The 23,703-nt window shown below is 52.9% G+C and overlaps 1 protein-coding gene across 1 annotated transcript; it reads left to right on the top strand.

Annotated features, from left to right (window-relative positions):
* Positions 1-1,520: 1,520 nt before the first annotated feature.
* Positions 1,521-22,242, top strand: RAMP1 (receptor activity modifying protein 1). The gene is made up of 3 exons (XM_068196603.1): positions 1,521-1,655; positions 13,775-13,913; positions 21,710-22,242. The coding sequence occupies exons 1-3, from the start codon at positions 1,616-1,618 to the stop codon at positions 21,963-21,965; spliced, it is 435 nt and encodes a 144-aa protein (XP_068052704.1). The 5' UTR covers positions 1,521-1,615; the 3' UTR covers positions 21,966-22,242.
* The last annotated feature ends 1,461 nt before the right edge of the window (positions 22,243-23,703 follow it).

Here is a 23,703-nt window from a genome sequence, read left to right as displayed (position 1 = left end):
TGTGGCGCTGCAGCAAGCTGCAGGTGCTGAAACCACAGCCCAGAGTTCCAGCGGTGTGTCTATCCCTCCTTGCTTTAGTCTCCTGTTCTGTTTGATGCTCTGCTTGCTTTAGGTACCTCCTAGCAGTGCCACTGCCAGGTTTCCTGCAAAAAGGAAAAGCCTTCATATGAATCTCCTGTCTGACTTTGACAGGACTGCAGATAGGGACAGAAACTCATCCCCAAAACATTAAAATCTTAGGCTTGGAAGCATTTTCAGTCAGTAAGGTTTTAACAGCCACAAAACGTGTTGTGCTTTCCTTATGGAGTGATTATTTGGTTTTCCAGTGGTGCGTGGGCTCTGCAGTCCTAATTGTTCCTATGACAGTATTTTTTCCCTCGTTTCGTGTGGGAGATGATGACTTATAATAATTTTTATTTTCATCATGAGGGAGGTGTGAAATGGCCAAATCGTTACTAAGTAATGGGGAGAAAAATAATCCCCATATTCCATAGTAAGGAGCAAGGATGTAAAACATTTAAAAGAAGGTGATTCTGTTCAGAGCTCAGCTAACTTTTGGTCTTTCTGTTGTCCTTTGTTCTAGACCCTGTTGCAATTGCTGCTGGAAAGAACAGCCTTGTCTACTGTTAATAAAGGTTAAAATTTGTTCTTCAAAAGAGTTGGGCCAATGCTGTGCTGTTTTTAGACCTCTTGTGCTGCCTGTCCCCGTGGCACAGCCGTGGCTTTGTGCTGTGCCCTCGGTCTCAGTGCTGCAGGTGAGGCCTCAGCTTTGGTGTCTCTTGCTCTGTCAAGATGGAAGCAGTCCCAAGCTTTGCTCTTCCACCTCATTACCAGCAGCTCGGCTCTGTGATTAGGCAGGTGGTAATAGTTAGGAAGAACTGGCTCTCTGGCCTGCGAGTTACTCTGTTCCTCTTGGGAAAGCAGAAGTGTGCACGATGTGAAAGACTCGAGTTAGCACACTCTGGTGTTCCATTTTTATTGACATTTGAGAGGGAGAGCTGGCCTCAAGCGTGAGAGAAGCGACTTGTGGGGCAGTGACCCCGCTGCAGGCAGAGTCCTGCCCTGCTCCCACGGGCGTCTCCTGATCCGGAGCGCCTGAGGAGCGCAAGCAGGCTCTGCTGCTCAGGCACAGCTCGGCAACGAGCTGCAGGTGGAGCTGTAGGAGCTCAGGAATGATGTTACACTCCAACAAATACTAAAGCGGAAACCACAAAGCATTCCTCCTTAAAAGCGCGTTCCACGAGTATGTTCAGCCCCAGAAAGGGGGAAGGCAGGATGTCTTAGCTAGGAGAAATCCCCTCGCTGGAGGCGGGAGCAGCGTTACGGAAAGCGCGTGAGGAAGCCGGACTGCTCCTTGCTTTCCTTCAGAACTCTTCTCTCCCTTCGCCGCGCCTCTGGGCTGCGAGGGGGAGAGGGCGATAAGGAGACCCGGGGCTCCATCTCCATGCCGCTGCCCCCACGGGAGCGCTTCCCTCTCCTCCGCCCCGCGCTGCCGCCGGGAGAACGGGGCAGGGGCCGGGCGGGGCCGCGCCCGCCCCGGGCCCGCCCCTCTCGCAGCGCCGCGGGCGCGGAGCCCGCCCGGCCCCGGGAGCGGAGCCGCTCCTGCCGCGGGGCCATGGCCCTGCTCCCGCGGCGCTTCCTCTGCTTCGTCCTGGGTAAGTGCGGCCGCCGCGACACAACTTCCCCGGGGCCGCCGGGGCGGCGGGCCAGGCTCCCCGGGATTCCCTCTGCGCTGGGCGCGGGCGTGCAGCCCCGGCCGCCTCCTCCGCGCTTTCACCGCTCTCCCCGAAGCCCGCCCGAGGCTCCAGCCTGGCTTCGCTGGCGGCACAGCAGTAGGGAAATTAAAAGGAGAAATGACTCCAGGGCGCTTGGCCTCAGGAGCAGTGAGGTGGTGATGCTGTGGGATGCAGCCTGCTTTGTAGGGGGATTCCCTGCTTGCTAGGTGAGGTGGACCGAGACGAGTTCTGTCTCCTGTCCGTGCCTTTTGTTGCAAATGTTTTATTACTGCCTTTGCAGTCTGTCTTCCCATTCCTGAGCCGCAGGGAAGAGGAGGCAGCCAGAAGTGCCCCTTCAAAGAGCTGAGGTTGGATGATCTGGGGTTTAGCGGTGGTGGGCTTGGAAACGCTGGCGTTCTGTGGTTGCTTCCATGGGATGCACCGTGCCGCGGTTTCTTTGCTGCTCCTGGCATTTCAGTGCAACAGGTAAAGACTTGTGCCGTGCTTGTCACCTGTGTACCCGCAGCAAAAGCTCTGAGGGATGTTGGTGCTGTGTAAAAGTGTGCTGATTTAAGGTGCTCCGAAGGGAAACCGCATCCCCTCATCCTAACGCTGATCTTCCACAAAATCAAAGTGCTCCTCGAGGCAGCACAAATTTCTCCTCCTTTCCCTTCCTTCCCCTGTGCTGGTTTTCTCCCCCAAGCCCTGGTGAATAACGCAGTGAGCCGTGCTGCACATAATGTGCTGATCTGTACCATGTAATTAACTATTTACTACTCCTCAGCTATGCAGGGCAGGAGCAGCCCGTGCCCTTGGACGAGGCACATTCCCCTGCTGGATTGCAGGGAAAGGCTGCACGTTCGTGGCTGTGCAGGGAGCACTAACTCCTGCTAGCTAGGATTTCTCTCTGCTCTTTTTTCCCAGCCCCTGTCTCCTTTTCCTGACTCTCCCTTCTCTTGGTTGGGGAGCTGTAACTTTTAAAAGTACTCCAGGCTGCTCCTTTGAACCTCCAGTGGGCTCGGGAGCAGCAGGATGCTGCCTCTTGTGTGAACCAGGTGCCCAGTGGCAGCTAATCTTGGTGCTGTGGAAGTTTTTCACTGCATTCTCTGAGTACATTTAACGAAAAGACCCACTCCTTTTACACCTTTCTACTTTTACAGCCCTGCACACAGTCAGGGCTGCACTGAAATTGCAAGTGGCAACTGAGTGCTCAAGGTGATTTCAAGGTGCTCAAGAAATCAAGGTGATTTGCACCAATGCAGGTGTTTTAAAGTGAAATAAAAAAAAAAAAAAAAAGGAAGGGTCTGAAAGAAAAACCTTTCTCTTGAAGCTTGAGCTTTAAGAAACTTCACCACTGGCTGCAGTCTTTAAAAAGCAATGGCCGTCAGGGAATCAGCCATCCTAAAAACCCCAGTCTCTTTCGGCAGGCCAGGGATCCAGCTGTACCCCAAGATAGCCACTTCCGTTAAGGCAACATGAGGCTTTTTCTGGGTTTTGGCTGCAGCTTCCTGCAGAGGCTGCTCAGGGAGGAGGGGACGAGGCAGGCTCCTGCTGTTACTGGGCCAGTGACGATTGGCACCACACACAGCTCTGTGCTGTGTTTTGGTGCTTAGGGGCAGTGCTGGGCTGCTTGGATTTCTGTTGAGTGTAGATAACGATTACTGGGAGAGGTAAGAGGCAGTTGCAAATAAGGTCGGTAAAACATTAGTATCTTCTTGATTCCCCGCATCTTCTCTCTGTGCTGTACAGCGCTGTGTTTGCACAGTCTATAGAAAATAATGCTTTCTTCAAAACAAAACTTCTGGGCACTGTGTGTGACCTCTCCTGGAAAACAGGAATTAAAGTGCTTTGTGTCTCCTCTCAGCCCAAAGCACACTCGCTAATGCCTGCCACTGATTGCAGTTTGAGTGCCTCTTTTATCAAAAGCTAAAGCTCCGTTTAAACTCGAATTTAAGGCTGCTGCCTCTCTGAGAAAATCCTCAATATTTACAGAGCACCCTGTTAGAAATTCCTGACAATAAAATAAAACATTCCTCCTCCTTTGAGAGCATCTCTGGCATGGAGAGGACTCAAAACGCTTCCCATGCATCAAAAGAGAAGCGTGGGGATAGGGACAACAAAATTGCCTCCACCCTGTAATTCCTTGTACTGCTCCCATAGGTGCCAGTTGTTTTCCTGCAGGAACCAGTGGCAGGTGGGTTTGGTGGGCTGGCTGGAGGCTGTGTGATCTGGTCAGGAAGCCTCTTGGCTTAGAGAAATGGGCTTGCATTTATTAACTCTGAAATGCTGAGTTTAAGAGCTGTGAAACACTGGCGCCGCAGCCTCCGGGAGTAATGCAAATACAAATGCCATGGCCGGGATGGAAAGAAATGAGACCTCCTAATGGCTAAAGTTGGGGTTGGCATCTTTCACCTTTCCGCAGGGCTGGAGATGGACCTTGGGGTTATGGCAGAGTTGAGGGAGGTCTTGGAAAGCCGTGGGTGGGAATGGGGAGTTACTGCTCTGCTCTGGCAACTTTGTTCTGCCTCCCTGACTGGATGCAGAGGCTGGCTCTGTCCTTTTTGGGGGGAAGTTTGGGGCAGGTTTGGGCCCCAAATCCGTGGTTGTGGTCAGAGCCCTTCCCGGCACAGAGCCTGCACCAGGCAAGGACCGAAAACACCACTGGGTTGGAGCGAGAGGAGCATTAAAAGCCCATTCGAGGGGAAATGCAGCGTTTCAGCTCACTCAGCTAAATGCCTTTTGCTGCTCTAAAACACAGCCACGGCTGGGGTTTGCCAGGTCAGTTCCTGCTGTGGGTGGGTGATTACCAAGGAATCTTCATCCCTGTCTGCCATTCAGCTGCCTGCAGAGCTGGGTTGCTTTTAATCACCAAATCCTCTAATGAAGCTGCTTCAAGGTTTCAGTCCTTTGTCTCTGTGCTTCTACAACATGAGCTTTTGGGGATCTGAAAGCACATCCTGACACCTCAGAGAAGCACTCCAGTGGGGAGGCAGGCAGCAGCCTGGGTGAAAACCCCCTAATTTCAGCCGAGGGTGACCCCCCTGCGCATCCCTGTATCCTTTAGGAAACGTTGGCTGGGAAAGCAGCAGCGCTGTGTGGGGGGGAGTTGCAGAGAGGTGCAGAATCTCCGTGTGCTCTTCAGCTGGAAGGGAGGAAAACCACCTCGAGAAGTCTCTGTTGAAAAGGAAAACAAATGATTCTGGTGATTCCCGGGCTGCTCACGTGGCTCAGCTGCAGATTCAGTCTGGAAACTCTGTGCTGAAAGGATTTAGTGAAGCTGCTGTTGTGTGCAGCCTGTGATGGGTGCACCAAGGTGACAGGGAGGTTATTTTGGTTTTCTCCCTAACAGATTTTTGTGTTTACTCAATATGTGCTTCTTCATGGGAAATCTGTTAGATTGCCCAGGCAGTGATTTTTTTATCTTGAAGGTAATTCAATAAAATGTTTGCTAGTCCCATGTAGCAGAAAATCTGTGTTTAACACACGTTGAAACCTGAACCAGCAGGATCACAGTGTGTTGTCTCCAAACCAATGCCAGGCACTTTTAACCTTGGTGTTACTTTTCCCTGTTCTTATTTTAGCCTCAATCAACTGAAATAGCTGAAGGAAAAAATAATCCCGGGGGTGGAAGGAGAGTACATTTGCCTTTAGCACATTCCCGAGATCTGGAGTGTGGTGGCTGCTCCTTTCTCCCTGGCTTTGAGACCGAACCGACATCTGTGGCATCCAGTACTTTGTTGATGATTTAAAAAGAACTCTGAAGCCGGCTCTAACATTGGATTAAGGTGTTGGGATGGCAGTGTTGGACACTACAATCCTCCCTGGGAAGGCAGGAGGGATGTGCCTGGTTCCCTTCAGCCCCTGGATTCGGGTGCACAGAATCCATTGGGGATCCCTCCTTGCTTCCACCCTGCTCTTGTGAGCAGAGATTTGATGGTGACCACAGCCAGAGATGAAGTCAGGGTGGGTGAAGTCAGGGCTGTACAGACATTGCCAGTGCCCGTCTGAAGCCTGTGGTTTGCCTCCATTAATTCAGTCAAGAAGAACTATTTTCCAAAAGACCCCGCTGATCATCAAGGATATAATTATCTTCATAACTAACAGCTCATGGCACATTTTTCCCTCCCCTGATGTGTAGTCAGCCAGCAGTTGGGTTTTAGCATGCCTGGCTTGTGATTTCCTTTCTCCTTCCTCCCTTCTCAGCTGCTTTTGATTTGATTTTACCTAGAGAGTGAATTTTGGTGGTAAATAAAAGTATCGTTCTGTCCTCTGCAGAATGAAGTCTAGGGACATGTAAGGGAAGTTCCTGGAAATATGCTTGGCAGCCTCTGACGGATAACAAGGCTAAGACATAACTTGTGCTAAGACAAGTGGGAAACTGAGGCAATGAGGGAAAGACCCTCATCCAGTTCCTTGGAGCAGCCTCTTTCAGTGTATTTAGTAGTTAATATTATTTAACAGCAATGCTGTATGGCAAAAAGTCAACCCCTTGTGACCCAGCTAAGCAGGGCTGCCCTGCACTGGGCTACAAAGAACAAACCTTGATTTTGCATTTTCATTTCAGTCCCGTATTCTGCATCTTACAGGAGCTGTTACATGGAGTCTTGCATGGATTGGAATTCAAATTATCTTTCCTTTGGGGGTGGATTGGATGTTGTAGATGCTTCATGAAATACTGGACTTGAAAGAGGGGTGGCACAGTGCAGTGGTACCTCTGAGCCCCCAAAAGCCGCAGACAGACTTTGCTTTCAGGCAGCTGGCTCCTACCTCGACTTCCAACTAATAATTCCCTGGCAGTTATTTTTAGGCAGTTTATTTTTTGCCCTCTTATAATGCTTGGAGTAGCTATAGAATGGCAACAAAAACTCAAGTATCCCCAGTCCAGCAAAAAGTAAACGCCTACAAATCATCCAAGTACCAGCTTGAGGGATAAATTACTTCCTTCCTTTGCAGGCACAGCAGGATTTGTGCCAAATTTAAAACCTGGGAGATCCTTTTGGGTTTCATGATGATGTTCAGCTGTATGCAAAATACCTCATTAATGCTGGCTGGGAAAAAAAGCAGCTTTCTCTTTATTTTGCATAGTGTAATAAAATGAAGGGAATAACCATTCCAGGAGCAGGGATGAAATCCCCCTTTGCTACACTGAGTTCATAAATCAGATTAAAGGCCTTTAGCTTGTGGGTGCATTCCCCATTTATATGAAAAAGTGTGTGGGGTGGGCCCCAGAGGGCTCTCCGGGCCCAGCACATCTTGTGCTGCGTTTCCTGAGAGGTGGAAACCTTTGGCCCCTTGGGAAGTTTTCCACACAGCAGGTCCCTAACAGGGGCTTGTCCCCAGCTTGGCTGAGCAGGGAGTGACTTTCTCTGCTGACTCTGGATCCAGTGTCCACTGTCTCTGAGGCCAGCAGGATGTACTCCCACCCTGGGCTGTATCCTAACTCTGCCTCTTTCCATTCCAAGTTTTTCTCCTGCCGTGAGACTTTTTTCCCCTCTCAGCTTGAGCGGCTTCTCCCCCATCCCGCTTTCCTCGAGTCCTTCTGTGGCTTTGTGGCAGTGAAGCTGTTGGACAGGCAGAATTTGGGATGAGCTTTCCATCTGCAGAGCTCCCAGGGGAGCTCCAGCAGGGCTCTGGCCCTGCGTCCCTGGCCTGTTCAAGCAGGAGCTCTGTGGTTTCCTTCTGCTGCTCCATCTGCAGCCCCCCGGAGCAGAGGGCAGGCAGGGAGGGGGGGGTCCTCCTTTGGGGGCTTCCCACGTGAGCCTTGGCAGCTTGGCCAAGAAATCCTGGCATCAGCCTTCCCAGTGCTTGGAGATGGGCAGATCTCCCCCATCTTCCCAGCATCTGCTCTGCCTCCAGAATCCTCACTGTGTTGGAAAATCCCCACTCCCTTTCAGCACGTAAAAGCCCCCAAATGCCATGAATTCCCTTTTAATTCACATCCTGAGTGGCTGCCCTGGGAGACGGGAGTCCTGCAGATTAAGGGACAGTGCCACAGCCGTGGCAGGGGAGGCAGGAGCTGCCTGCTTTGGGGACCCGAGGGTGCTCCTGAAGCGTCCATGAGCAGACTGGGAACGGGATGACCCCCGTGCAGGTCTCTGTCTCCCCCACGATCCCCTGCAGGGCTCGGACCCCTTCCTCCATCTCTGTTCCTGGGCTGCTGCACACCCCCGGAGCTGCCGCTGGATCCCAGCCGTGTGCTGAGCCAGCCGGGCAGGGAGGAGAGGTGTGAAAGCTCCCTGTGCAAATCCCGGACACAAACAGCCCTGCCCAGGCTCGCAGGGGCACAGCCAGGCTGGCAGCAGGGGCATCTGGGGAGGGCACAGTGCTGGGCGACCCCCCTGCTGTCCCCAGCCCCAACACCTGCAGTTTTCTGTCCCAAAAAAGCCTTCCAGCTGAGCACCAGCTTCGTTTTTTCCTGGTAAACCAAGGGCTGTTTGCAGGCTCTGAAGCCTCTGCTGAGCTGGTGGCTGCCAGAAGCAGGCCCAGTGGAAGGATTTCTTTAAAACAGAGGGTACCAGACCCTTCCCAGGTTTCTGCAGATGCTGGAAGGGCCAGTTTTTCCATTTTTGTGGCTGCAGACTGGGCTGCTTTTCACACTCAGCTTCTGCCTCCTGCCCCATGTCCTCTCCCCACCCTCCTGCGAGTGTTTTATTCTGCAGCAGGTCCAGACGACGAGACTTGTTCTGAATAAAACAGCAGAACCAGCACCTTGAAGAGGAGAGGAAAACAGCCTGTTTCCATCTGGGGCTTGTTCAGAGCACTGATCATTTCACAGGGGAGCTCTGAGAATTCGGGAGAAGCCCAGGGGAAGATACTGGGCTGTTTGTTCTCAGACGTGCCAGTGCCAGCCCTGCTGTCAGTGTCACTTGGCAATTCTCTGCCATCTTTGGGGTTCAGCTTTTGGATGAGTATCTGCCTATTTCGTGCTCTTTGCTAGGAAGCCCTGAACAGTTTCCCCCCAGAAATCCTGACAGTCCAGCTGGTGAATTCTTTGCAGGTGTTGTCAAACAATTTCATCATTCACGCAGCACCATCACGGGTACTTGAAGAAGTGCCTGGGAAATGGGAACATCCCATGCTGTGCCAGTGTGAAATCCCCAAATCTGTTCTCAGGCTCCACAGTGCTCCCTGTGGGGTTGGTTGCACATCCCAGCAAGAGAAGCCCAAGAATTCCTGGAACACTGAGGGGGGAAAGGCCAGAGAGCAAGGGATTGTGCAGAGGTGCCGCCGTGCCCACCCTGAAGCCCCCTGGCTTCGCCTGCCTGGCAGAGGCACGGTCAGCAGCAGGGGACACTGCCCTGCTGCTCGAGGAGAGTCGGGGAGCGGCTGAGGCAGAGCGCTGCGCTGTCTGCCTCGTATGGAGGAGAGGCGGCGTCCGAGCAGGCAATGAGGCAGTCAAGGTGGTGGAAAAAGTCTCAGGTTTAATCTGAGCTCCGAAGGCCAGAGTGTCCGACAGCCGAAAGCGACTTCGTGGCTTTCGCAACAGCTCAAATACCGGGGCGGTAACCAGGGGGAAAGGATGCCCACCACCCAATGGGGGATTCGGGGGAGTGGAAGGCGGAGGGACAGACAGACACACAAACCAATGGGGGAAGTTCAAGGGAGGGACCCCTGGCCTTCGTCCACTCACTCGACACCCAAGGTGGAAGATTCTGGGAGAGTGGGATGGGGAGCCGAGTGATGGACAGGGTACCAGGGAGGGGACATGGGAATGACTGAGCATTTTCAGGGAGATTGGCATTGAGGGAAAGGCGGGAAAGCTCGGGGTGGAGCCACTGGGAGAAAATGGGGGGTGTGAAGGGGCAAACCATGACAGAACTGTTACAGAGATACAAAAACACAGTACAGCACTGAGGGATACTGATGTGAAGTGCAGGATGTTTCTGGCAGAGAAAGCTCTGGGATTTTTGCTGGTGAACCATCACTACGACAGATGTGTGGGCTCACAGCGGGGTGGTGTCCCCAAAGCTGTTTCTGGAGGGGTGGTCCCAAGCTCTTGGTCCAGGCTCCAGCTCTGAGAAATGCAGTGTAGGAAAGTCCAGGTGTCTTCCCTCTTCCTGATTTTTTTGTAACGCTTCAGGACCATCACTGTTTTTCTGCTGAAATAAATGTGTGACAGGCTTTTTAGAGCTAACCCCCGGTGAGCTGAGTCCTGGTGGATGCTTGCTGGGACTCTCCAGGACATCAATCCCAGGGCAGTCATGAGGCTCTGGGATGCCTGCAAAAGCCCTCCCTCCAATCACTTCCTCGCCACTGCTCTCCGGGTGTTTCCTGTGAGGAGGCAAACGAAGGGTCCTTAATATTGCATCTTTTACCAGGCAATCAGGGACTCTCTCAGCAGGGAAGGTTGTTCATCAACAATTCTCGTGATAGAAGAGGGAATGGCTTCCCACTGCCAGAGGGCAGGGTTAGTGGGATACTGGGGAGGAATTCTTCCCTGTCGGGGTGGGCAGGCCCTGGCACAGGGTGCCCAGAGCAGCTGTGGCTGTCCCTGGATCCCTGAAGTGTCCAAGGCCAGGCTGGATGGAGCTTGGAGCAGCCTGGGCTAGTGGAAGGTGTCCCTGTCCATGGCAGGGGTGGCACTGGATAAACTTGAAGGTTCTTTCTGACCCAAAGTACTCCAGGGTTCTGTGATTCCCCCTGTCCCTGTGGCACCTAAAGACCAAGCTGGGCTGTGGAGGTGCTGTATGGCTGCAGTGGGATGCAGCACTGCATTCCTGCAGCTGTCAATGCCATTGTTCCTGAGGGAATGGCAGTGATGGGGCCCATGAGAGGGAAGGCAGCTCAGCCTTGGTCCAGCTGAGTTTTGGAGCTCATTTCTTCAGCAGCTCCTTGCAGCTTTCACCGATGGATGCTGCTGAGTGCAGAGCTGTGACTGCTCTGGAGCTGAGTTATTTACAGCTCGCTGCAGCTGACTTACACCATCTCCATCAGCAGGGCTGAGGGCAGAAGGAAAACCTTCTGGAATGAGAGCCAGGAGATACAAAAATCCCTCCCTGCTTTCCCCCCGCCCCCCCCATTGTTACAAACCCTGAAGTCTGAAGTGGGGCTGGGGGAAAAATCTGTGAAGCAGCAGGGATCTGTGGGGTGAGGTGGGCACCATGTGGAAACGTGGCAGGAGCGTCTCAGTTTGACCTTAAATGGTGCAATTACAGCTAAAGTCAGTTCTCCTGTCAGCTGGAAACAAAAGAGGTTTCCTGCCTCCCCGTGCCCAGCTCCATCCTCACAGCACTGACACAACAGGCCCTGCTGGACCCTTCACCATGTCCAAAATCCAGTGTCCTTGGAAAAGGTCACTGGCTGATGGCTCTGCTTTCCCCAGTCCCTGGGGCAGAGGGATTTGCAGAGCCCACCAAAGGGACTGGGGAGCAGTGGATGTTGTCTGCCCAGACTTTGGTGAGGTTTTTGGCACTGTCTCCTGTGTAGGTGTGGGAGAGGCGTCTTCGGGAGCAGGTCCTGGTGGGGCAGGCAGAGCTCCTGGGGAGCACTGAGGAGCTGCCAGAGGGGACAGCAAGGTGCCCACCTGCCTCTGAAGGACCTCCAGAGCTGCATCTTCTGAGCTGCTGTGCTTGGCACGTGCTTAAAGCTCCCCAGCGTTTGGGTTTCACCCGGTTTGGGTTGGTTTTTTTTCTTTTAATAGTAGGGCTGATTTTCATGCTGGCTACCAGCTATCTGTGGCTTGCTGCTACTTGCAGCCAGGTTGTGGTTGCTTCCTCCCCATTGTCTATTCACTGTTTCTCCTCTCTCCACTCAAGGTGGAGGTGTTTTTGCTGCATTTCCTCAAGTGGTTTCCTCTTCCTCAGTTTCTCTCTGTGCTTTGCATGTCTCACTCATTCCTTCCTGCTCTGTTTCCTCCTGTGCTCCTCAATCCCCTTGGCTGCTCATCTTTCTGCTTTTTAATCCCTTCTCCTCCCCTGCTCTCCCTTGTCCTCCGTGCTCTGCTCTGCACCTGACACATTCCCCAGCAGCATTTTCTCTGCAAGCTGCTTGTCCAGACAGGTGATGGCTGTGATATTTCCATGTCCTTCACAGTGCAGTGCACGGATGTCACCGAGGGGTGACCCCCGGGGTGGCTCCTGAGCCTCCCTTGGACGCTGGTGCTGGCTGAGCCATGTCACTCCTTCACTTGGCTCATCCAGATTGCAAGGGATGGGAAGGGGAGAAAAGCCTCTTGGCCATCAGTCGTCCTTGAGCCTGCCTGGACTGAGATTTGCAGTCCATAAATCATTTACATTTGCCTCATGTAACAGTATTGCACCTTTCCTCCTTCTTCCTTCTTCTTCCTCTTCCTCTTCTTCCTCCTCTTCCTCTTCCTCCTCTTCTTCCTCTTCTTCTCCTTCTCCTGTTTCTTCTCCTGCTTCTGCTTCCTCTTCTGCTTCTGCTTCTTCTCTTGGTGCTTTGCTTCAGCATGTCAAGCTCTCCCATCTGGGAGCAGGGCTCATCCCTGGCTGAGGCTGTGCTCCTGGCTGGTATCAGCTAGGAGATTTTGATAAACTTAGTTTTATGATTGCAACAGTGAGGGTTTAATGCTCTTTAAATTCTCTTGGCTCAGTAACTCCCGTGGTTTTATCTCAAGTCAGGCCAAAGTGGCTGCTGCTGTCAGAGGCAGCATGGGAGCCATGCACCCATCCAGGAACATCAGCCAAGGCTCTGGGGGCCCTTCCCACCCAAATTCCCACCAGTTCCTGACTTCCCACGCATTGCCATAGGATGTTGGTACTAAGTGCTCCGAGGATTTTGGAGGCTGCAGAGGGATGGTGTCCCATGGTGATGTCCCTTGGCCACTAAATAAGCAGCTCAATTCTGTTGTGTTAAAAAAATCAGATAAAAATAAAGCAGAGAGTTATTCACACGTAGCAAAAAATAGATCTGGTATGTGGTGCCTGCCTGCGGCGCACTCCAGGAGCTGCAAAAGCACTAGCTGGCACTTTGGCACCAAGGGAAAGCTATTATTTATAGCCAGACTCACTAAATCATTCCCTCAAAGGATTTTTTTTCCTTCCCTTTGTAGCATCACTGTCCTTTCCATTTCCCCTCACCAGCAACATTGGACTGAAGCAGCACCTTTTTTGTCCCTGTTTTTAAAGCAGTTGCAGGGACACGTTCCCACGAGGAATTCAGTCAGCACTGTGCAGCCAGGGGTGGATTTGATGGATTTCCCTGTGTCTGCCCCTGTGCTCCATCAGAGGAGGATGTTTGTTCCCAAGTGTGGCACTGTGCAGGTCATTTTTCAGGGGTCAGCAGCAGGGTTCTCTTGTCTCCCAGCTTCCCCCACACCCTTACCTGTGTTTTAAGCCCAAAATGTGGATATTTGAAGTCCAAAGGCATTTTGGGCGATCAGCAGAGAATAAATCCACATCCTTACTAATTTATGAGTTACCCAGCATGTCTTGAATAACTGATTTATCAGCACCAGGCACTTGGGAGGGTGCAGGCTCCCGGGGCTGTGAGGACCTGGGACAAGGAGGTTTTGGAGAGCTGGGGTTGCTCTGGTGTCAGCAGTGCTTTAGCAGAAATCTCTGTGTGAGGACAGGGGCTGTGGTGGGGCTGTTGATGCCCTGTGAAGGCTGGCCTAGAACAGAGGCCAGGCAGAGTTAAAGAATAAAGCAGGGATTTATTAAAAGGATCTCCTCAATGGATCCACCTTGGGCAGCACAAGAGCTCAGCCAGGGCTGCACCCAAGATGGACCCAAAATGGTCACAAAATGGACAACTGGTCACGGGGTCTCTCACTTGTATAAGTTCTGGTCCATTTGCATATTGGAGTTCATTGTCCCGTTACAGCTTTAGCCCATGCAGTCCCATCCTCCTTGTTTTTCTCTCTTCATTCCACCATTGTTTCTGCTCTTGGGCCTGAGGTTTGGATCCTTTGTCCTTGGTCCCCAGCCAGAGAAGGAATTGTTTTGTCTCCCTGCTCTGTGAAGAGAGCTCACCATCCCCTGATATGAAGCTCAGAAGTGCACGCTAAAGCAGCACAGAATGTGAAAAATAGAAAAGCTAAAAGCTGAGGCATCAGTGTGACCGCAGCAGAGCCTGACAGAACCTGGCCTGTCTTGCAGCCCAGCACTTCATCGCGGCCACGGCGTGCCAGGAGGCCGACTACGGCTGGATGATCCGGCAGTACTGCCTCAAGGACTTCCAGGACAGCATGGAGGGCATCGGCCAGCGCCTCTGGTGTGACTGGGGCGAGACCATGGGGTAAGTGAGCTCCCTCTGCTCCTCCCTCTCCTCCATCTGGGATTTTGGGGTGCAGGGGTGTCGGGGCTGGGGTTTATTTCATTGGGGGGAACACGCTGATGTCACTCTGCTTGGCTGCTGATGCTGCCCTGGCTCTGTCCCTGCTGGGTCCCCAAGGGGTTTCTCCAGCCTGGTCACACATGGAAGGCTTGGAGGGGAGAGCAGTGGATGTTGTCTGCCCAGACTTTGGTGAGGTTTTTGGCACTGTCTCCGTGTGTGCCGGGGGAGGTGGGTGGGGAACTGCTGGAACTGCCAGGCCTGGGGGTGTTGATCATTGGCCAAGCTCTGGTTGCAGCACCCAGGGGTCACCACTGTCCTGCTTGATCTCTCCATTAGTAATGTGGGTGATGGGACTGAGGGTAACCCCAACACCTCAAGTGACACCAAACCAGGAGGGTTGTGCTGCTATCCATGGGGACCTCAGCAAGCTGGGAACCTCCTCAAGTTCAGCAAGGGGAAGGGCAAAGTCCTGCACCTGAGGAGGAGCAGCCGCAGGCACCAGGATGTGCTGGGGCTGCCCAGAGAGAAACCAGAGAGGGATCTGGGGGTTCTGGTGGGCACCAGGTTGAACATGAGCCAGGAGAGTGTCCTGGTGGGAAAGCGTGGGCAGAAACTGAGGCGTGGGAGGTCCCCTCTGGACACCAGGAAATGTGTTCTCACTGTGAGGGTGGCCAAACACTGGCACAGATCTCCCAGGGAGGATGTGGAATCTCCATCCTTGGAGATACTAAAGAACCAGCTGAACATGGTCATGAGCAGCCAGCTGCAGGAGCAGGGTGTTTGCACAAGGTGAAGTGGATCTCCAGAGGTCATCTCCAGCTTCAGCCATTCTGGGATTAAGGGGTTTTTTCAAGGAGCCCATCCTAAGCAGGGTTTGGAAGTCAGGGTGGTGGTCATGCTTCACCACACAGCAGTGGAGCTCCAGTAGGAGAAGACCATGGCTCTGCTGTGTGCTGGAAATTGATGGGTTAGTGAAGAGACAGATTGGGATCCCCATCGTGGGGGCTTCTGGTGCCTCACAGCTTGAGGGACGTATTTTCCAGGAGGTTTTCCATTTTTCCTCAGCGCTCTGGTTCTCCAGGCAGCTCAAAACCCCCGAACTCGGCGTGAAAAGCCACCGAGCTGTCCTCAGAGCCTCGCCGTGAGAAAACCCCAAACTGTCCCACCAGAGCTGCTGGCTCAGCCCCTGCTTCCAGAAGCTGTGTGTTGATTTTTCCAAGCAACTAGAGGGAGAGGCTGGAATGGTATGGCAATGGCAGCTGCCTGCTAAGCCTCCTGTTTGTAATCAGTGTCAGGGAGTCAGCTGTGATTTACGACTTGGGAGCAGCAGAGGTGCAGCCGTGCTTCCCTGGTGGAATGCTCCGGAGCATCTCTGTGGGATGAGGAGGGTGGAAAGGGATCCCTGCTCAGATCCCAGCAGGGAGCCTGGGGGGACACCCCACACATGTGGGGCATGTGCTGCACTGCGGGGGTTTGTTGGATTTTTTGGGGAATTTCCTTTGGGTTTGGTTCTCTTTTTATTGCAAACAGTGCTTTCTTTGGATTAGCCCTTTGCTATTTATAGTCAGCCGAGCTGAGTCTTTAGGTACCACCACGGTGTAGATCTGCTGAGATGGTTTTGATAGAAGTTGAAAGACTGGCCAGGGGTGGCTGTGTGTTGGTGTGAGGGCTTGAGGGAATGACCCCCCTCTTTCCCCCTTCTGCTGACTTTCCATGTTGTGCCTTTCCATGGCCTTTCCCTGGGAAAATGAAGCAGCGGAACAAAAACGAGCTCATGTGAGACCAGTAGGGATGGGGGTCAGCTGGAAACAGGGAGCAGATGGTGCTGTGTGCCGTGAGTGCTTTGCACAAAAATTAAGAGGTTTTGTGAGATTTCTGTGGTTTCCGCCTTCGTGGTCCTTTCTTCTGGGTGAAATTAAAACCTGCACACGTATGTGTATCCATCTTTTGGTCAAAGGCTGGGCTCCAGGATCTTGGAGGTCTTTTCCAACCCTAATTATTGGATGATTCTGAGATTCTAAACATACTGTTGGGTTTTCCTTCCCCTTGATCCGTGGCAGAATGGAGGGGAAGAAAAGAGAGCTGAAAGACTGTGGGAGGTTTCTGGTCTTGAAGGGCCTCATCTGGTGCTCAGAAATGCCCAGGGCTGCTGATGTTCCAGCCCTCAACATCTTGTTCTTTGTCTCACATGTCCTGTTTGTCTCCTAAATAGCTTCAGCTGAACTCGTTACCCTTGAGGCACTTGGAGGAAGTGTTGATAAGCTTGCAGGGTTTAATTTGATTGCCTGAGTCCCTTTGCTCCGTGCAAACACATGGCTCAGGGTTATTTGAGAGATGACATTCCTCTGATCCTCTTGTGCCCTCAGGACAGTGGAAAAATTGGGTAGAAACAGTTCAGTTACTGCAGCAAATCAGCTGCAAGGATATGGGGTTTGGGTGGGATCAACACCTTGCTCCCTGGATGTGTGTGGGAATCACCATCCCCTTTTTGGGGAAAGGGAAGATGTCCCAGCAGGAGTGGGACCTGTTCCTATGTCCCGGGGGGTGGCATAGCTGGCTGGTCACCCCTCCGGCCCTAGGGGAAGGATTTTGTCTTGCACCAGGTGTGAGACAAAGAAATGGAAATAAAGCACCTGCCTAGAGCCTGTTCTCTCCAGATCTCCCCCAAACCAAGGTATTTTGATGCTTGAAACCTGTCTGAAATGAGGTCGGACGTTGGGAGGCTCTGCCTCTGTACCACGCGCAGCAGCATCGTGTTTGGAGCTCTGATTTCCTGGATGCAGCATTTAGCAGGGAAATGCCCCTAAGCTCCATCATTTCCTGCTCAATTGAGGCTGGCACGATGGGAACATCTGGATAAATGAATTGTCTCAGCAGAGTCTCTAATCCTGGGTCACTGGTCCTATTTATAGGCAGCACATGCTGCTCTGTGGATGGGTTCAGTAGTTGGTGTGTAGGTTAAACAACTGAGTTAGCAGAAGAAGAAACTAATAAAACAAAGAAAGTAAAGAAGTTTTTTCCCTGTAAGATAAAAAGTTGAACACATAAACTGCTCTGTCTAATCTTACCTAGGGGGTTTCTCCTTACACTGCTCCCATCTCTCCCTCAGAGGCATCAGCTGAGCTCTTGCACCGCTGCTCCTGTTCTGATGCAGCCAAGGGCTCTCTCTGGAGCAGGAGTGTTGGGTGAGGTTGGGCTGGGCCATGTGGACAAGCACCAACTCTCCGGGAAGGTTTGTCCAACCCCCTTGAGCTCTGCTGGCTTTCTTAGTGTTGCTTATTTAGGGAAAATGGGTGGATTTTGATATACAGGTTCTTCTCGTGGACTGAGGGAACTTGTGTGAGCTGTTGGCCACTTTGGCTGCCCTGGGACTCAAAACCCAGACTAGAGCTGCATCTTGGGATCTTTGGTGTCGAGGGCTCCTCGGTTCCGTGCTGGTGGCCGAGCTGCTTTGGCCAGGAGCTCAGCTGTGCCCGATGAATTATCCCAAAGATGAGCTTGGCTATTTTGATTCCAGCTTCATTGGCGTGGTGGCTGAGCCAGGGGGATTAGCTGTGGTCTCCCTCGAGGCAGCTGTTTCAGGGCTGTGGGGGGCTGGGGCTGCCACTGCCCAGCCCCGAGTGCGTCAGCAGGCGCTGATGACTTGGGGATATTTGGGTTTGGCTGGAGGGCCGTGGCCAGGGAATGGATTTGCAGGAGGGTTTGTGCACAGGGGGATGCTCAGGGTGCCAAGCGCTGCCACAGCTGCGGGTGTCACTCTGGCCCAGCCAGGCACCTTCATCCCAAATATATCCACGCCGTGGCATTCCTGAAAATCTCCATGGAGTGCTTTCCCCTGTCCTGCGGGAAGGAGCTCACCAGGGGGATCATGGTGCTGCTCCGACAGCTGCAGCCAGGGATGGAGCTGCTCTCCCAGCTGTCAGCACACTCACACTCTGTCTTCAGGTTATTTATCCATTATTTACAGAAAGCAGATCGATCCATTCTCTTATTATCTCATTATCTACTTATTTATCTTCAGCTTGCCAGGTCCCTTCTGGATACCCCTTTAGTCTGGCTCCAGGCTCACCCTGCAGAGGAGGAAATCAGTGTTTTCTTTTAATTTGCAAAGCAAAGGTGAAGCCTTGTGGTGTTCTCTTTTTGCTCCTCAGAAGCAAGGAATTGAGAGAGGACAGGAAATACCGGGATGCTCACGGTGAAAGAGAGAGCTGTCAATCCTGTGAACCCCAGACCTAGTGCAACACAATCCACATCCAAGTGCTGTCAAGGAATAAATGCCAGAACAATTCCAGTCTTCACTGCAGTGGTAAAAAACCCCAGAGGAATTCCTTAGGATTTATAGCAGTATAAGCATTCAGATGCCATCAAACCCTAAATCATTCTTTGGCTGCTTCCCACCAGTGGCCGGGCCCATCCCCATCCTGCCTGCAGCCCTTCATCCCCATGCAGTCCATCCACAGCATCCTTTAAATCCAAACCTTTTCCATGGTGACGGGGACAACAGTTGTAACTGCAGTTCACATTGGGTAGGCAAAAAATATTCCAAAGCACAGCCAAGCTTTTCAGGGCCAGGTGTCTGTCTCCTGGCAGTGGTGGGATTGTTTGGGAAAACCTGCCCTCCTCCCAGTGCTATCCTAGAGCGGCTGCTTAGTATTTTTGTGGAGGAGGTGATGTTTGGGAGGTGGAGGCTTGCAAACAGGCTGTGGGCTTGTCTGAAAGCCAAAAGCTTGACTCCAGGCTTGCTACAGGCGGAATGGAAGCTTGGAACAAAGTTTATTAGGGAGGCCCTCCTGTTGAGTCAGGAGATGCAGAAAGGACCCCCCTAGCTTCCTCAGTTTCCTGGGGTGGGGTCTGGGTATGGCTGTGTCCAATTACTTCCTACATAGCATAGTAGTTATATGTATTGCCCTGTTTATTGAAACAATATTGAAGCAAAGCTGTTAAAAGGAGAGAAATAATTATTGAGAGGGGATTGCTGTTACCCGTGTGCGCAAATCGTGACCCCCCTTCTCCATCCATCTGTGGGAACTTCCACAAACAGGGTAAAGTTCAAGCTGGTTTACCCCCATTAGGCAGAGCATCCTCTCTCCAAGAGTTTGAACTCTGTGCCTCAGGATCATGCTTGCAGCCTGCGGGGCTTGGCTCAGCTTTGCCCTGCTCAGCGTGGTGGGTGTGGGGGGAACACGGCGTTCCGGGGCTGGGCTGCGGGGTGGCAGAGCTGAGCAGGAAACCCTCCCCCTCCCCGAGGTATTTCACCACCAGCCCAGGCTGAATTCCCAGTGGGAGCAGGCTGCCATGGAGCTATCCCAGTAATGTGGCCCTGCTGGTGAGCAGAGAGAGCAGCAGATGCTGTTTTGGAGAGCCAGGGGGACACGTGCTCATTGCTGTGGCAGGGAAGAGCACACTCAGGCCCAGGCATCAACACGGCTGCTCTCCAGAGGGATCCTGATCCTGGCTGACAGGGCAGCACGAGCAGCCTGGATCTGACGGTTAACCCTGGTTATCCCTTCCCAGCCAGTGGATCCTGTTGGCATCCTGCTGTAGCAGGAGAAGGTGCCCAGTGCCCTGTGACTGGTGCATTTGGGATGGACAGGAGATGATGGAGTCTCACAGGGACACTTGGGGGTCTGTGAGATGCAGTGGAAGAAATGAGAGCACTTGGCCGTAGCTGAGAGCTCAGCTTGGCTTTTAGCTGTTCATGGATAGAAGTGGGATGGTCAGGTGTGCTCTGTGTAAGCCAAGGGCAGAAATCAGCTCCTGAACAGCACCCAGCCTTGCTCTCCCCTGGCAAGAGCTCAGCAGCCCTCAGTGGCACTTCTGCACTTGGACCTGTTCCTGAAAAGAGTTCATTTTCCCTCTGGTACCCTCCCACTCACTCCCCACTGGCCTCTGGGGTGAGAGTGCCCTGCTCCTGCTGAGCATGCCATTTGGAGCAGGGGGACTTCAATGAAAACAGCAAAAATGAAAGGGACGAGAGATTTCGGGTGTGTTAAGCCACCCCACTGAGGTGGAGGGACCTCCCTCCAGTCACAGCCCCACAGTCACCTCCCTGTCCCCCCACCAGTGCTTGTGGGGCTGTGGCTGCCCAGCTCCTCTCCTCGGGTCCCTCCTCCCGTCCAGAGGTGGCCGAGAGCTGGAATTTGGCTGGAAAGGGCAGTGACAGTTCATCTTCTCATTTGCTGGCACTGCTGCTTTGGTTCCTTGCATGTCTTCCCATGCAGTGATGGGAGCAGTGATTTATCCCCATGGAAGTGCAGCTGGAGCCAGGGAAGGGCTAAGCCAGCTGCACTATGGCCCTTCAGCTTTAAAAATAGCTTTTATTCGCCTGTTAACACTTTCCCTCTGGTTCCTGAAGATGCTGCAGCTCCCGAGATCTCCTAAGGATGCCGATGAACGGGAAATGGTAATTTTGCACACTGGGATGCCGAGCAGAAGCTGCTTTTAGCAGCTGCAGGCCCTGTTAATTAAATCTCTGGCTGTGTGGGCACAGCCTGCCCCAAAACCTCAAACCCCAGCTGAGGAGCTGTGCTGGGGTTGTGGAGAGGGGCTGGGAGACTGCTTGTAAAATATTTCTTCCCCCAGGCAGGTTTTTAATTGGAGAGCCGGGGTTTGCTTTGCTTTGCTTCTCTAGGATTAGACGTGACTAATTGGGATGGCGGGGGAAATGGTATCTTTGTTTTTATGCATGGCCAGTTTTAAAGCAGGGAGGGCTTAGCTGTCATCTTGAAAGCAGGGGCAGTTTAGCTGTCATTCCAGAGGACGGTGGGATGGCCTGTCACAGGGACAGTGGCTCTGGCTCAGGGCTGCTCCTGCTTTTCCAGGTATTTTTAAAAAAAAAATGGAAATATGGATTTGCTGGTCCTAGAGGGGTGGGCCTGCCCAACTGGTTTCTTTGCAGCCTCCTCAGTTTTAGGCAAATTAAAGGAGATTTTAAGGTAGATTCAATGTATTTTTTTTTTTGTTTTGTTCCTCTTTGGACTAAACTCACACAAGCTGGGGGATGGTGCTCTGAAGGCCGAGTTGGGATGGGTTTCCAGCTTTAAATGTGGGTCTGCCCTGTATGTTCTAATAGCACCAGTTCAGCCAGGGAAATTCTGCAAAAAGTAATGCAAACCAAACTAAAAACCTCCAAACTTGCTTCTTGGTATTCTGTAAATACTATTTCTGTTTTAATTTCCTTCTGTAAATTAAACCACCACCACCACCACGTAATTCCATAAATGAAAACTGCTTTTGGCTGTGAGTGCGCACTTGAAAGTTGCCATCCAAGTGGCAAAACCTGGTGGGAATTTATAATACCCTTTTAACTCTTTAGCTGTGAACTCAAAACCCCATATGTTTTTATAGGTTATGTAAATTTTCAAAGACCCGCTATGTATTTTTATAGGGCTAGGAATATTGAGCTGCAAACTCAAAGAATAGCTCAAAAATGTAAGCACACGTGTCTGTAGTACAACCTCAAGTACACGCCTGTGTAACAGAATGTAATGTATTGTACAGGGAGGGATATATTAATGACATGATATTTAATATATATTATGTAAACATGTAAACATGTGACATGGTGTATATAATATATACATGATACTATATAATATTTATTATAAATTATGTAGTACATGTTTTGTGTGCGCTGTACATAATGGATACAGTACTTCATGCTGCGCGGGGGGAAGGCGGCGCGGCCGTGGCGGGCGCTGGTGGCGGTGCCAGCGCGGTGCCAGCGCGGTGCCAGCCGCTGTCCCTGTGTTTTGCAGCACCTACGGGGAGCTCACCAACTGCACGGTGCTGATCGCCCAGAAGCTCGACTGCTACTGGCCCAACCGGCTGGTGGACGAGTTCTTCGTGGCCGTGCACAAGCAATACTTCAGGAACTGCTCCCCGTCGGGCCGGGCGCTGCACGACCCCCCGAACGGCGTGCTGTGTCCCTTCATCGTGCTGCCCGTGCTGGTCACCCTGCTGATGACAGCGCTCGTGGTGTGGAGGAGCAAACGCAGCGAGGGCATCGTGTAGGGCCGGCGCGGCCGGCGCAGGGGAGCGGCGGGCGGCTCTCCCCTGGAGGAGCCTGCCGGAGGAGCAGCACGGAGGGTAGCGAGCCCCGGCGGCAGGGACAGCAGCGCCGCCGCTCCTCCTCCGCCCGTGTGCCCGCCGTTTCCAAATAAATGCCATTTAAGCGATGGCGGCCGGGCGGAGCGGGCTGCCCGGGCGGCGGGGGCTCCGCGGAGCGCCGCTCACCCCGCAGCGGCCCGGCCGGCTCTGCTCCGCCTCTCCAGCCGCTTCCCCGGCGTCGTGTGCCGAGCAGGAGACTTCTAAAGGGAAAAGAGCCCCGGGGGCATGTGGGGAGCTCAACTCCTGCCAGCCCCGCAGTGCCAGCGCGCCATCAACACGCGTGAGGGCAGCGGGTCTGGGGGCGCCTGAACATGCTCGGCTTCCTCTCTGTGTCCGGTTCTGGGTCCCCCGCACACGTGGAAAGGCATCTTCTCCCCCGGCCCCCGGCGCAAGGACTGCGTTTGCCTGAGGTGGGGAACAACGCGGGGAGGGCGGCGGTGGGAGGGGTGGCACCGCTGGTGCCCTGGGGCTACTACCAAGGAATGGGAATAAGGTGCTTCCCCTACCTGAATAAATAAATACATGAATAAACCAGGCGAAGCCTCCCCCTCAGCGCCCTCATTCTGTGATATCAGCCAGAGACCCCCAGCAGTGCTGAGCCCACCCCATGAGCGCTGGGGAGGTCCCTGGGTGTGGGTGGGCAGGTCGGGGCTCCAGCAGTGCCCTCAGCTCCAGTGCAGGGAGGCTGGGCAGCACCTGGGACGGCATGGGGACCCCCAACGCTACCCCGACAGCTCTGCTCCACTCCAGACCCCTTCGGTGCCTTGCTGGCTCAGGAAGGGTTCCTTGGGGACACCCAGCTGTTGCTCACTCCTGACACTCACATTTCCCAGAAAAACCCAAAACCTTGTGGGACACCCAGCCCTGTGCCTGGCCCACCCAGCCCAGGCCCCCTCCAACCCAAACCAGTCTATGATTCTGGCAGAAGCGTAAGTTAGCTGCACCGATACAAATACACATAAAATATAAACAAATACATATTTATGTAAATACATAACCCTCCCCCCCCACCCCCTAAATCTCCTTGCCTTCAGGAAAAGTTCAGTTTGTTTTCCTGGACTGTGAGCTGATGAGATCTAGGATCCCCCCCACCCCGCCCACATCCTGGATGAGCACAAACCAATGCTCAGACTTTCTTGTACAGTATTTAACAGTATCCAAACTTTATTATTTTGCTCATCTCCTCCAGGCAAGCAACCATACAGGGAAGGGGTGAGACAGGATTGTTCTGGGAGGCAGGGATGGCTTTGATGGCTGCAGCTCTGTGCTCACAGGGCGGCTGGTACCTGGTCCAGCTTTCCCTGGCTCCCCTGAGCAGCACTCTGGCTTTGCTCTGCCCCAGGCGCAGCAGCAGCTTCCTGGCATGAATGGGGAGCCATCCATGGTGACATCCCAAGAAATGGGACTGTGACCCCTCCTCCTGAAGGATGGGACAGTACCAGGGTGCCTCTACAGCAAGAACTACTTTGTTACAGCAACCTGCTTGAGTTTTTGACTCAAGAGTAAGAGAATCCTTCTAATGCCATAAGCAAAATCCAGATGTATTTCCAACCTTGCCATTTCTGTGTTTTACCCCCTACCTCTGCTGACACATCTGTTTTGGCAGCAAAGATCTCTCACTGCAGGTGCCTGCTTAAAATAC

Source organism: Anomalospiza imberbis, chromosome 7, assembly GCF_031753505.1.
Source record: "Anomalospiza imberbis isolate Cuckoo-Finch-1a 21T00152 chromosome 7, ASM3175350v1, whole genome shotgun sequence".
Taxonomy (NCBI): Eukaryota; Metazoa; Chordata; class Aves; order Passeriformes; family Viduidae; genus Anomalospiza; species Anomalospiza imberbis.
The sequence above is the reverse complement of the archived record's forward strand: the minus strand, read 5'-3'. Positions and strand labels throughout refer to the sequence as shown.

Excerpts from the sequence above, each read along its gene's own strand:
- RAMP1 (XM_068196603.1), top strand. The coding sequence starts at position 1,616 with ATGGCCCTGCTCCCGCGGCGCTTCCTCTGCTTCGTCCTGG. Across the intron at positions 1,656-13,774 it reads CTTCCTCTGCTTCGTCCTGG|CCCAGCACTTCATCGCGGCC; the intron begins GTAAGTGCGGCC and ends CCTGTCTTGCAG. Across the intron at positions 13,914-21,709 it reads GACTGGGGCGAGACCATGGG|CACCTACGGGGAGCTCACCA; the intron begins GTAAGTGAGCTC and ends TGTGTTTTGCAG.